Consider the following 14,033-nt stretch of genomic DNA (forward strand, 5'->3'; position numbering starts at 1 on the left):
AAAAGACTAGGAAGTAGCCCAAAACAGTTTTCCGCAACACCAGCTTGCAAGTTTGACCACAGCCCCGAAACGCTGACGGCGTGAGGTCACGTTTATGCAGGTAAAACGAGGTTAGGCGAGCCCCGCGTTCACGGGCAACAGGTGCGCATCGGCACAGCCAGGGCTTACGAGAGCTCGTTTACCTGGCAGTGCGATATTCCAACGCTATATTAGCGGGCAGTTCAGACGGGAGCGGAAGTGTTTTAAAACACTTTCAGGCAGCAGTCGGCTGCGTGGCCATAACTCACACAGCCGGGTTAGCTTAGCCTCCCAGTAAAAGCTGAGACGCGCTGCTACAACATCAACCGAGGACAGAAACTAAAACTAAAGCCCCCGACTTTGTGTCCGGAGATAAACTCGACACACATGAGCCAGTTTACTCACAAAAGTTAAACCTACTTGGATGATAAAACTTTGGGAAAATGTTTAAAGAATAAAGTCTGTTCATGGGGAGGGTGTCTACAACGAATGGAATTATGTTGCCAGACATCGCCACAGAAAAAAGCAATCGTGGATTTCCAAAAACAATATTTCTCACTAATCTGCGAATCCGACGCATAACACATCCGGGTATAGGCGGGATAGAAGGGGGTGTTAGAGTATTTCTATTTGCATCGTTGTTAAAAGTTATTCGGGCTATATGAGAAATTGTCCTCGAGGCTCGGTACTTCAAAACTAGAATAAATTCCTGGCTTACCAAAGAAGCCCAAATATATCAACCCCTTTGAACAGAAATAATGTAACATGAAGAATATACATTTTATTGGATTTTATGCTTGTTTGCCTATTTTGGGGTGCTAAAATACATTACACGAGTATAAAATTTCGCGCTTAGTACAAGAACTTGGCAACACAGGCCGTGCTGCTGTAGGTTTCGGTGTGCGCCTTTAAATCTCTCCGGTCACGGGACTCAGCGGCAGCGCCAAGATGGCGTCCACCTGGCCTCGGCTGTGTCGGGGACGATGGCTGACGCTCGTCGTGTTGTTTATCTCGTTGTACTGGGATGCACAAGGGAACCCCGAAGACGACGTTGACGACTGTGAAAGCCTCCGCCTTGGACAATATCTTTCACGCTGCAGTAACATCTGGCCGAGGCTTTAGTTGGCGTGTTAGCAATCGGCAGCTAACGTGCCGGCTAATGTGCTACTGGCACTGTTTACGTTCCTGTGGAGGTTTAGACTGAATAGAAAATGCGTTGTGATTTTGCGGCAACAGCTTTTAACACATGACTAAAAAGAAGTGATTTAGATTAACTCTTATTAAAGATGACATTATATAACCCTTACTTATGTCTGCCCTTTTCTGTGTTCTCATTTTAGGTTAATTTAATCCCCCTCAGATTAAAGGCATATTTATATTAATATGAACTAAGATTTGGTTGAGCGGGTGCAAAATTCCTTATATAATTGCATATAGCAGTTGACCACATTCAAAAGAATTGTGAAATGCAGTGACATTGTGTTAGAACTTTTAACTGTTATCAAGTATATTTGCTTGGACCCCAAAATTGATGATGCAACCCAAGAGCCAGAAAGTTGCAAGGACTTAATTGCATGGGGTGAGTCTAATATTTGCATATCTATGTAGTCTTTTGAACAGAGAGTGTTTACATTTTTTTTTATTGTTGTTGATTGTGTTTTGTTTCAGTGGAATGCAAACCTGCCCCTAATGTCACGTGCAGGTTATCCAATGGGACTCTGTTTAAATTCAGCGGAGAGGAAGTTGGTTTTAACAAAAGCGTCCCTTGTCGGAATGTGTAAGTTTTACTTTTTAATTTTTATATTGTTATGATGTCATGATTTTTTAACTGCATTTGTTTTTTTGTAGGAGTGGCTACTCATACAAGGTTGCTGTTGCCCTCTCCCTTTTTCTGGGATGGTTGGGGGCTGATCGTTTCTACTTGGGTTATCCTGCCTTGGGTAAGACTTGAGTTTATTAGTGTGTTACTGCAGCAGAAACACATTAAGTGCCTCCTTTCACAGAGTTCCTGCAGATTCTGCAGCTACACTTTCATGGTGTTATGATCCATGCTTTGTGATGAACAATTGAACTGTTCTCAAATCTCAAAGCATTCCTTGGAATGTGCAACATCCTGCACTGCCACCCAGAATGCTGAGGAATTCAGTATTTTCATATTTGTGACTTCCTCACACAATCGTCAATCTGGAGTGACATTAAAAATAATTCACATGAATTGAGATTGCAGTGAAAAAAAAACCTCATCTGTTTCCGATTTAGCACCACATCTGGAAGAGCCGATTCTGCATCTGATTCAATGCCTTCAGGGCAACAGTGGCTCAGAACGAATGTTTAATAATGTTGAACAGGTTGCTGGGCAAATGGAGTTAGTATCCAAAGCCTGTGACAGACTGAACAGTGGTCCCATTATCACACCCAGGAGCTCCCTGATTAGCCAAAGGCCACAAGCACGAAAGTGCTGAAGTCAGGCGTGGCGCGCCGCAGCGCTGTCACCTTCACCCACTGCGTGTGTAAGGCTTCGCTGTTAATTAAGCACCTGCAACATCACAAAGGGTTTTCCCCACTTAAAGCCCCCTCCTCCCCCGTTTGTTGCAGGGTTTTTCTTCATGCCGGCCGCTGGAGTTGTTTGTCACCATTGTCTTCTGGTGCGGTGAAAGGGCTGCTGCACCTGGCTCACACTTACGCCGCCACTCGCTGCAGACCTGCTGGGCCAGTAAACTGCACAAGGCGGGCGTCGGCTTTGTTGAACGGACATCTTAGCAGGCATCTCATATAATCCCCCATAACCCAACATGCCTAAGTCACCAACGGGCAATTAGAAATAATATTGTGCGTAATGTGGAGTAATTGTGTTTTTAATTGTTTAAGGGAGACTCATTGGACCAAGTTGCTTTTTGGTTATTAGGGGCTCATGCTGTTGGGTGTGCTTGGATTGTTTCCTTGCTTTGATTCGAAAGGATCTTTACTCAGTCCTGACGTGCAAAACATTGGATTGGCTCCATGTCTGTTGAGCCAATTTGATATAACCACAGGGATTGGTGGGGGTAGAGTGCAGCTGTGACTGTGAGACAGTTGCTTTTTTAGTCGAGGCATTCAGGATTTCCTCCACATGACTTTAAACATACCATGCATCAAAGGCGGCTATTTAAAATACATTTTGAATGGTGCACCTTTGCCCCGTGAGTTAATTTGCCATTAAGCTTCACATGAGTGGAGCTTGAACAGAAGCTGGGAGGGAGAAAGTCCCACAAGGCCCGTCCAGCTGCTAAACCGAGGGCACGGCAGAAACAATAGCGGCTCCTTGCACATCAGCCCAGTTAACGGTTTGGTGAACACGGGGAGTGAGCTGCAGCTAAACTGGACCGCTGTGCCTTTCTGTCCAACTCCTGCTGACATTCCGTTCCCTTCTCCTTAGGCCTGCTCAAGTTCTGCACCGTGGGCTTCTGTGGGATTGGAAGCCTGGTGGACTTTATGCTGATTTCTATGCAGGTGAGCTGTGCTCACAAATTCAACATTTCCTTTTCTCTCACTAAGGGATTATTATGTCCTTTTCTCTCGCCAAGGGATTATTATGTCATTTTAAACTTTAAAAATGTATCGCATATTTTGTTCCCAAATTATGCAAAACATAAATGACACTGTACACAATGATAGGTTCAGATGAATTGGTTATGGCTTAGTGGGCATTAAACCCATTGCTGACCCATAGTAACCGATTTGAACCCCACTTGCTACCACTGTGTCCCAAGCAAAATATTTCACTTTAAGTACTGATTGTAAATCATTTTGGAAAAGTGTGTCTGCAGTGTAATGAAAAGAATTAGTCCTTGAGGGACTTTTAAATGAGGCGAAAGTCCCCGTTTTATTATTGTTAAAGAGTGATCCAGATGAAAGGCAGCTACAAAGTGCAGGTGCAAAGCACCATCCCCACACACTGCTCTCCGGGCGCCTGTCTCAAATATTACTGTCTAATTCAGTCTTAATAGGCCTTAACCTCAGAAATAGTCTTCACAATCACATTTAAAAAATGATTACATTCAACATATTAACATATTTAACACCTTAATGGTTACTGTCTACCCTCAGAAGGAGTGAGGAGTAGAGTTCGGTTTCTCCTGCACTCTAGACTAATGGATTTATTTATTTAGTAAAACTGAGGTGAGGATTGAATGGGTCATGATGGAAGGATTTGGGAGAGATTTTCTTTTTCCTGTAGCATCAGACTCATGACACAAAGAAAATAATTGCCACAGGAGTTACCTTGTCTGTCATTACCGTCTTGTTATTGGCTGCTCTGTAATAGATGTGTATTCGGCTTGTTTTCATTTTTCTTTCCTGAACTGACCTCAGACATGTCCACAACCAAGCCTCCTCCACGCTGTTTTTAGTTCATGAGAAGCAGTTAATGAGTGATGAGTTTTTGTTTTGTCAGCTGTTGCCGTATTACCTTGCCCAACAGAAGTCACCCGAAAAGCCCCGTACCCCTACAACAGGCCCCTTGAGGCTGACCGAAGTAAAAGGCCAGTCTATTTGTTATGTTGTTAGCTGCTAACCTCAACCCCCTCCACCCCAATTAGGCTTGGCCGTTTGGACGTAGCCGCAAATTTACAAGCCAGGTGTTCTGCCCATGTTTGCATTCTTATGCAATGAAAGATATTTGTTATTTGGGCCAGAGCGAGGATTAGCTTGCCAGTGGACCAGAGCAGTTCTGGATTTCACACATTTCCATGAACTTCAGCGCACAGCAATTTTTCATTTGTGATATATAAATTTTGCACAGTTTGTTGCAGGTAATGCACAATAGTAACTTAATCACGCTAGCAATTAATGGTCCATGCATTTCACCCAGCCATATCTTAAAGTGCTAATAATCACAATTAAAGCTAATAAGTCAGCACTCTATTTATGGAATAATTTTATCTGTGCACTAAAGTATAATGGGTTTTTTAATTATTATATTCAGTAATTTCAAACAGTTCACTGTTTATTATGATAATTTTGTGTATTTAACACATTTATTATTATGAATTGACTATAATAGTGTAGTGAATGACCTTCCCTGATTGCTACAATTTATTTATTTATTTAAATTCCTTCTTTATGCTACTCAGTAGTGCTTGAATAGGCAAGGATAAATTAAGGGGTGCCATTCTTGTTTTTTTTTTTTTTTGTTTTTTTTACATGGCTGCTGCAACTTTGATTAAGAGATGCCCACCACTGTTTATTGTTCTCTTAATGTCTTATTGAGGGCCCTGAGAGAGCAATGCTTTTAAGAAGTGCTACTGGCGCGCAGAGTCTGCACACACTTACACTCTCAATTAGCTGTATGCTGTCTGGGCTCTGAAAGTGTGACACCCTTGATGAAGAGTCCCGCTTCCCAGGGGAGCCCATTTATTCGTCACGCTACTCGCTAAAGCACCATATTTTAAGTGTAACTACCCTGACTAAGAGCAGCATCGGATGCGAAATGCATCTTTGAAAGCTAATGAATAAACACCTGGGACATGCTATTATTATTTATGTCCATTGATTTGGTTTCTGGGTGTTGTCCCTCATTTGTGCTTTTCTACAACAACGAAAAAAAAAGCTGGAGGGGGGGGAGTTCCTGACAAATGATCCTGTGTAACTTAGCAATTTGCTTTTAAACCAGCGAAAGCCTTCGAAGACCGTGTGACGAATTGAATGTTAATTCACCCACAGAGACCGATGCAGGACTCTCAATTCCTTGGAATGAAGGGTCCCCTCAAGCCCTGAGAAGCTGGGTCGACAGGGAGCTAGATGGATGACCGTAAACCCTCAGTTTGCACCATTATCAGAGCAGGAAGAAATAGCTTGTGTTGGGCCCGGGCCAGTGGAGCGCTAATCTTGAGTGGTCCAGAATCGCCCGTCGTCTGAGTCGCCCCGTTCGCTGGCTGCTCTGTTTTCTTGACCCTACCCCCCTCCTTCCCTCCAGTGCAGTGTAGGCCGAGGTCCAGATGTCTTTTATCTGTTCCATCCCCTCCACCCTCCACACTTTCCTGTGACTTTAAGTCCCAAGACAGGAAGGTGGAGGCCAGGTGTTAGTGGAGAGGTGACAGGATGCTATTAGCTGACCTGAGGCGTCAAGCTCAGTCCCGCAGTGAACGCTGCATGAATGTATGGTCTACTCTCAACATGAGTGCCCTCATTCACTCCTTACCGGGCCACCGTCCTGGAGGACCTGACTACTGCAGTCACCTTAGAAAAGAGATTTCTCTCAAATTGTTGAATATGGAGCCACTTGGATGGCCTTTTTGCTTATATTGAATTTTAGTGCAGCACCGAATAAGTGAAAATAGTTGGAAATGGTCACATGTACTGAATATACCATATATGAAGCGTAATTAACTCATAAAAAATATGTGCTTTTTTAAATGCACTTGCATGTGTGAATGAGTTTTTTCAATAACATACTCACCTTTTTTTGTTTTATTCCTTTTTTCAGATCGTTGGCCCATCTGACGGTTCTGACTACATCGTAGATTACTATGGGGCTCGTCTGACTCGACTGTCAATCACTAATGAAACCTACAGAAAAACGCAGCTTAACCCTTGAAGAAAAGGGGTAAGGCTTGGTCCAGAGGGTCCTGTGAGGCAGCTTTGACTTCTTCATGTGCAGTTATTTCAAACTGTGTCCTGCTGCCCTTCAAAACGCATGTCCGTGAAAATATGGCCTCTTCTTTATACTCCAAACAATGGAAAGAAGAATTGAAATGGTCAGAACAAGGGCATTTTTTTTGCCTTGTTTCAACAAGCTCCAGCTCGTCTTTGCACCCCCCTTTCACAGCTAGAGGCTTCCAGCCCTGGGGGGGAATGATTAAATGTCAGGCTACAGAGCAAACACAGGAAGCTGACTCCAGGGAGGGGGGGTCGCTGGGAAGGGGTCGTGAGACTGCACTTATTACAGCTGGTACCAGGGACTGCATCTGTTGAACTCTCATCCTGTTGTACCAATCTTCCATCGGTCCGTGTTCTGATGGTGTTCTGATACAGATGAATGTGGACACTAATGCTACTGACCTGTATACATGAATAGTAAACAATCCATTTTACAAATGGGGGGATTTGCAAGTTATGTTTTGTTTTTTTTCTTTTCCCCTGGAGAATGCTGGCTTATAGTTCAGTGTTGGATCCCTCACTGCTAAGCACTCTGTGTGACTCCTAAAGCCTCTGCAGATGACTTCAGCCCATTGGCCTCTCTGTTGGTACCATTAGCTGCATATGGTTCTAGAAGGACTTTCAAACAAAAACAGAGCGTTGTTATTGCAGCACATTTTAAGCCTGAACCCCATTTATTTATTTATAATTTTTTTTTATTCCTTTGGGAACAATACATACTTCAGCTGCATGTGTTATTCTGTGGCTAGATCTTTGCTGAACTGAGCAAAAATAATGATCTTCTCTTTTCATCTTTAGGCTGAGGAAACCAGCAGCAGCTCTGGGAGCACATTCTGTAAATCGGGTCCTATCATCTGCACACACTATCCGGCCAGAAGAAATGCGCATGGGACACTGCACTGTCAGTGATTATGATGAAGAGGTGTAAATATATGATTAAAGTGAAAGTGAAGTGATAGTCATTGTGATACACTGCAGCACAGCACACGGTGACTCAACAAAATGTGTCCTCTGCTTTTAACCATTACCCATTGTGAGCAGTGGGCAGCCATGACAGGCGCCCGGGGAGCAGTGTGTGGGGACGGTGCTTTGCTCATTGGCACCCTGGTGGATCAGGATTCGAACCACCAACCTTCTGATTATGGGGCCGCTTCCTTAACTGCTAGGCCACCACTGCCCCAAAAACAGGATTATCTGTCAGAAGGTGTACAGGACCAGGACTGTACTGTAAATACAGCTGTACATTTGATTTAAACTCATGTTCTCTGGTATACCGTTGTACATATAAAATTTCAGGTGATCATACCAATCTTAATTCCAGCGATCAGTCACAGGGTTCCAGCCCTTGTTCTCATTCATTTTCTATTTGTGATTAAATGTTTCCTGTAATCATTTCTACATCTGGCGGTGTTTTGAAGGTCTGTAAATAAATTAATTTCCACCCATTCCCAAAAATGGCTTGTCACTCCTATGGGACGTTTGCCAGACAAGGTACTTTTGGATACATCATATGCATACACCTCTCTCTACTACATAACTCTTAAGATTGCCTCAAGCTGCCAGGGGGCTGTCATTGAGCGCGGTTATTCCCGCACTTCAAATTCTGCGGCATCACAGGACGCTTTTATATCCGTGTGATCTTCAGACAGCCCATTCTCAAGCAATGTCAAGTGCTGCTTCAGTTTCACTTGAGTTCATCGTCGAGTCCATCACGGTATTGTGCACCCTCCAATAGAGTCAGGCAGTTAATCACATTCAGGCGATCGCTCTATTGGGTGGGTGTGTGTTTGTGTGTGAGGAGAGAGTTGGCTCTAATGTTAAATGTTGACAAACGGCAGTGTCCTTGCCACAGCAAGCTCTGCTAAGATCATCATAAAACTGATTCATCTTAAAGCCCAGAGGCTCCGGCCGGTAGTTATTATTCTGCTGCGGAGGAGGTGATGTTTTGCCCTGGCTGCATGCATGCATATGTGCACACATTTCACGAAATGTACATTTGTACATTTGTCGAGAATTCTTTTAATGCTTATCTGAGGAGCGCAGCTTTACACCTGAGAATACTTCCATTGTTCCATGTCAAGCACAGTATAGTGAAATGTTCCCTGCTGTTTCTCCCTCTCTTACCCGAGATGATGAATACACACATGTAGAAAAGGAAATAAATGAAAATGGGCAGTGGTCACGGTTTTTTTTTTTTTTTTTTGCTCCCCTCCTCCCCTCTGAACTGCTTCGTCAGAACACAGCTTATCAATACCAGGCAGGGATAAGAGTCAGGAGATTTATAGGGCACTTTGAGCAAGCGAGCTGCAGAGCCGGGCGACTCCCTCTTGCCAGCCAGCCGGCCCATTCCTCATCTGGCCGAGTGCTTTATAGGAGCACAACCTCCTCCTGAGGTGTGTGTGTATTTGGAGGACACTGGACTAAAGAGTGGAAAACTGAGGATAAAATACATGAATATGGTGCTGTTTAAAGGAACTGATATCATGCCGAATACGTGATTAGTAAACAAGAGAAAGAGGTCCAAGGACCAAGAACAAGGTCTGAAAGATTTCTGAAAGATTCTAAAGTGACGCAGAGATATTCCCAACTGGAGCCCTTGGCAAGAAGTGACAGCAGAGTTGCAGGGCTGCACGGAATCAAGCAGTTAATGATACACATTTTAAAATATGATCAGTCTGTCAGAAATAAGGATGTGCTTATAGATTGAATCTGGAACGGACCACTCACAATCTTCTAAAGCTGGGATCCAAGAAAATGTAAAGCCTCATCCAAAGCGCTTACATGACCGAGACCCACAGGAATCACACAAGCCCAAATTAAATCAAATGAAGTATGCATTTACTACGTCTACAGTATATAGCAATCAGCTGATATCAAAATCCCTGACTGGTGACATGAATAAGATTGATTGTCTGTTACAAAGAAGTAGTTAGAGATACATGTAACTCTGACAAAGACCAAATTGTGGTTCTAAACCAGGCTCACTAACCTTGGGTTTGCACCCATTTAGCACAACTGATTCCACCTCTCCACTTATTAACACCCAGTTGAATCCGGTGTGGTGATACATCTATGTTGTCCAGGGCTGATGCTATCCAGTACCAGGGTTGGAGACCACTTAGGGGCAGTGGTGTCCTAGTGGGTAAACAAGCAGACCCGTAATCAGAAGGTTGTGGGTTTGAACCCCAAACCACCAAGGTGCCACTGAGGTGCCACTGAGCAAAGAACCACAATTTGGTCTCCACACACTGCTCCCCGGTTGCCTTTCATGGCTGGCCACAATGACAATCACTTCACTTTCACTTCACTTTTCACCATCACTGTGCCACACTAACATACAAACATAATAAGCTTTGTAGGGTATCCCTAGAATGCAGTACTAAAAAAATCCCAAGGAAGGATTGCAAAAAAGTGGACACATGGTCATGGGCACTCAAAGCAAATTGCTGCATGTGAAAAGTAAGATTGATTGAGTGCCATGACCCCTGTCCACTGATGAAAGCTCCTAAAATGTGCATGTGAGCTTCAGAACTGGATTATGGAGCAAAGGAAGGATGTGGCCTGATCATATTTCCGTGAAAATGTCTCCCTGGAGGCCACCAGCCCTGCAGAAATGATTTCCTTACCTGATCCAACACACCTGATTCAACTCAAGACCTAGGCGGTGATAAGCACAGAGGTTGAATCAGGTGAGTTAAATGAAGGTGAGCGATCCAATAACGTATAGAGTGCGTTCCAGGATTCCAATGTTCTGCTGGGAAACCTCAGGTTCTGGAATTCCTGTAGATGTTATGCTGACACGTGAAACCCTGCTGAGCATGTACACCCCTTCATGGTAACAGTATTCCCTAATAGCAGTGGCCATGCCAGCAAAAGAAAAAAAAAAACAGATGAGGAATGGTTCGAGGAACATGACCAGCATCTGTGGGATGTTCTGGAAAAACAATCCGAGCCGCGGAAACCCCACCGCAACTTGACAGGTGTCATTGTAACCAGATAATCAATGCAGTTCACTTCACCTGTCAGTGAATTTAATGTTGTGGCCGAGAGAGAGCGGTTTATGTAATGGGAGCTGAACGAGAACGCAGGAAAATCCAAAACATGTATCCCAGCATCCTCGGATACATTTCCTGCTTGATTAATGGAGCGCACACTTCATATTCGATTCCATTTCCGATCCTGAAAAAAATGAGTCAGTGTTGCATGTAGTTAGCCCTCGCCACATGGAAGGTTGGTGTCTGAAGTTCAGTAAAATGAGGTGCATGATTTGCTGTGTTGAGGGGTGCGTCCCCCCACCCCGCCGCGGATCTACGGCCCATGCTGCTAAGTGACTTTGACCTTCACTCTGAACGCTGCAGTGTAAGCTTATCTCCCGGGCTGCGGCCACAAGAGAACAGGGCCTGCAGTGCTAGTGACAGACCTGTGAAATATCACGCTAACCTGTCACACGCGCACCCTGGAGACCCCTACTCCCACACCACCCCAGTGACTCAGCAGAAAGACCACTACAGTGGTGGCCTGCAGAAGTAGATCGATCACTGCCTGTGCGTCGCATACAACACCCCCGAACCCTCTTTTTCTCCCCCCTCGCCTCTCCTTCACGGAGCCCGGAAAGGGGAGAGGAAAAACAGCCCGACACCGAGACTTTAGCCAAACAAAAAACGATCTTTGTTCCCCAGCTGTCCCTGATTTTCATACAGTTCGTCCCCCACCCTCTCATCTAAAGTACATCCTGTTTTCTGGCAATTTCTTGGCTCCGGTGAAAATCTTTCGGTGCTGGTTCCCTGGCCCCTCCATAGATCCATGCAGGGTCACGAGCCATGTGTGTTTAATCAAAATTCAATTACTGCACTATAGCACGCTCCAGAGCTCCTCTCGGCCCTGGGTATGGAGTATGATGGAACAGACCAACTCTAATTGGTTCAGTATGGAGCCAATATCTAGCCCAACATGTTATGATAAATCGTTTCCTGTGCTGGAGGTGCTGCAAGGTATGGTAAGCTTACGGCCCCATCCTGGTTCTGTTGCTGTTGCCGTCGGGAGGGGGGGTTATGGCTGAATCCGATGCGTCCTAACAGTTGTGCTTTTGTGTACTGGTGCTGTCAGTCACACCCTGTGGAACATCCTACAAAGGCCCCAGATGGAAGGTGGGGTTCAAAAACTGCTCATCACAATGCAGTCTCTTCATCACACACACACACACACACACACATACACAGCATATCCGAGTATCCAAGGCTCATGCGTATTTGTCTTTTGGAACGCGCCAGGATGTACGCCTCCTGCTGTAACAGCTAATGCACACCCGCTATTCAATAAAAATCTGCTTAACGTGGATTAATGAGCAGATCCTCCCCCAGACAACACTGGTCATCTTTGAAACCTTTTAAATGCCAGAGTCGCGGAACGTCAGATGGAATGTCTAATCACCAAAAATACACAGCGCTTCATCCCTGCCGTTTGTTTGGAGGCGCAACGCCCACGCCGCGAGAAAACAGACAGCATTCGTAGCTCGCAGGCCCTCTTCAAAAACCCACCCCACCCACACACCTACCCCTGGCACAACGCTGGTTACAGAAGCCATGAAATTACAGTTATGTCGGTCGGAACCGAGTGTTGAAATGAATTAATGATAAGGTGACAGGTTTCACGAAATGGTGATCGGGAATTTAATAAATAAAATCCCAAACCCGGCGTCCCTTCTAATCCGTTATTTTAATTTTCGCATGTCTTCCTGGCGTGTCACCTGATAAGCCTGTCCAATATTCACACATGGTCTCTGCTGCGGCTTTGTCAGCTGATGCTCCACTTCCCTGCCAAGCGAAAGCTGGCAGAGGCTGGCAGGCGCCATGAGGCTGCGGGCCTGCTCCTACCACCACTACACTTACAGCGCTCACCGAAATAAACGTGTCTGAGCGCTTGCTGGTGCTTTCCACCATTCAGATTCGCAGCAGAACGTGGTCCGTGCCAGTCCATCGCGGTCCAGAACACTTCTGACCATTGAAAAGACACGTCTTTTGATGCCACCCTTACAACTTCACATGATGACAGGGGACAGGGGACATTGGAAACATGCATGCATGGGCAAACAAGAAAATGCACAACAGACCACGGCCCTTATCAAAGCGCTTGATTTAATCCCTGCCTGGCGTCGGCCGATCCATTTAAAATAGGTCAGGGAGCGTGAAATGAGACGCACCTGTTTAGCATGAGCTGCTGCTCTGGTCTGCCAGGTCTCTGACTCTCTCCCTTCATCGCTGACCACTCTGGGACTACATGTTCTTTTTTCCTACCTTTCCAAAAAGCTGGATTCACGGGCAAAAACCACTAGGCACTCAACACTATTCATATTCTTATTCAGAGACACAATGGTAGTAAGTGGGATTTGAACGTGACATAGTTCTTCCTAAGCAACAATTGCCTTCTGCTGATGTGGTTCACATAATTAAACAACCAGACACTATTATAGCAATTTGTGCTGCAGTAAATGTATAAGGGAATCAAACCATTCTTCCCGATGTGCATCATGGAACCTTGACCCTGACGCTTGTTCACCAGTTGGCTGTCCTTGGACCTCTTTTGGCAGGTACTGTCCTACGTGCAGTGTTGGAAAAGTATGATCTGACTGTCCAATTCCTGTCCAATTTACACACCTCCTATGGCAGCCTCCATGGGAACAATGTTATCAGTGTGGCCAATCACACCCTCTTGAATATTTTAATATAGCTTATGGAAAATAGCTGCATTTTCAATAAATAAAATATGCTGGCTGGGAGATTAGGAGGTTTAGCAATGCAAAATTTATTTTTAAGGCAAATTCAGTCCATACATCTAGATCAGCACCTTGCTCAGACCACTGGACATTCAACTTTTTTGATACACCTTCAATGCGCACCAGCCTGGTCGCTTTTGGGAGGATGCCTTTACTCAATCAGAATATCAACGAACAACTTAAAGTGCTCTCAATTAATTTGTTTTGCATTTATGGATCTGGCATTAAGGGGACCTTAATTTGAGGTTGCAAATGAATGGTCACTGTTAAGAAGACAAACTGTTTAACGCATCTAATGAATATTGCCCAACCTTTCACAAACCCCTTTTTAAAAAGGTCTTGGCTCAGGAAGCTGCTTAAAGACACAGTGCCCATTAATGATCTGCAGAAGGAAAGGCGCAGAACGTCCTCATCATGCTCCACCGTACTGGACACATCGACAGACTCATTTAGATCTCACTAAGCATGAAACTGAAAAAAGAGGTTCTGCACCACTTTAAATTCTTAGAACTCACATGTGTTCCATGTGACGGAGTGTGTGTTCTGAAATCTGCTTGCAGTGAAGTGCTCTGGAGACACTCGTGACACTCTGGTGATGGGCCGATTT

General features: G+C 44.7%; 2 protein-coding genes across 6 annotated transcripts in view; one reads left to right on the forward strand and one right to left on the reverse strand.

Annotated features, from left to right (window-relative positions):
* Nucleotides 1-541, reverse strand: part of patj (PATJ crumbs cell polarity complex component) — a 78,406-nt gene extending 77,865 nt beyond the window's left edge. For 2 of the 5 annotated variants that reach the window (XM_028999846.1, XM_028999842.1), the window contains exon 1: nt 183-509. The gene's annotated coding sequence lies outside the window, so the exon portion shown is untranslated. Of the gene's footprint in view, nt 1-182 lie in introns of all 5 variants that reach the window. The other 3 variants (XM_028999844.1, XM_028999845.1, XM_028999843.1) reach the window with 3 other exon arrangements.
* tm2d1 (TM2 domain containing 1) lies at nt 25-7,715 on the forward strand. Its single transcript, XM_028999847.1, has 7 exons — nt 25-1,100; nt 1,524-1,597; nt 1,687-1,795; nt 1,867-1,958; nt 3,434-3,507; nt 6,482-6,601; nt 7,453-7,715. The coding sequence occupies exons 1-6, from the start codon at nt 967-969 to the stop codon at nt 6,590-6,592; spliced, it is 594 nt and encodes a 197-aa protein (XP_028855680.1). The 5' UTR covers nt 25-966; the 3' UTR covers nt 6,593-6,601; nt 7,453-7,715.
* The last annotated feature ends 6,318 nt before the right edge of the window (nt 7,716-14,033 follow it).

Source organism: Denticeps clupeoides, chromosome 13 (genome assembly GCF_900700375.1).
Source record: "Denticeps clupeoides chromosome 13, fDenClu1.1, whole genome shotgun sequence".
NCBI lineage: Eukaryota > Metazoa > Chordata > Actinopteri > Clupeiformes > Denticipitidae > Denticeps > Denticeps clupeoides.

Coding starts and splice junctions, on each gene's coding strand:
- tm2d1 (XM_028999847.1), top strand. CDS start 967: ATGGCGTCCACCTGGCCTCGGCTGTGTCGGGGACGATGGCTGACGCTC. Junction 1,598..1,686: donor CAAGGACTTAATTGCATGGG/GTGAGTCTAATA, acceptor GTTTTGTTTCAG/TGGAATGCAAACCTGCCCCT. Junction 1,796..1,866: donor AGCGTCCCTTGTCGGAATGT/GTAAGTTTTACT, acceptor GTTTTTTTGTAG/GAGTGGCTACTCATACAAGG.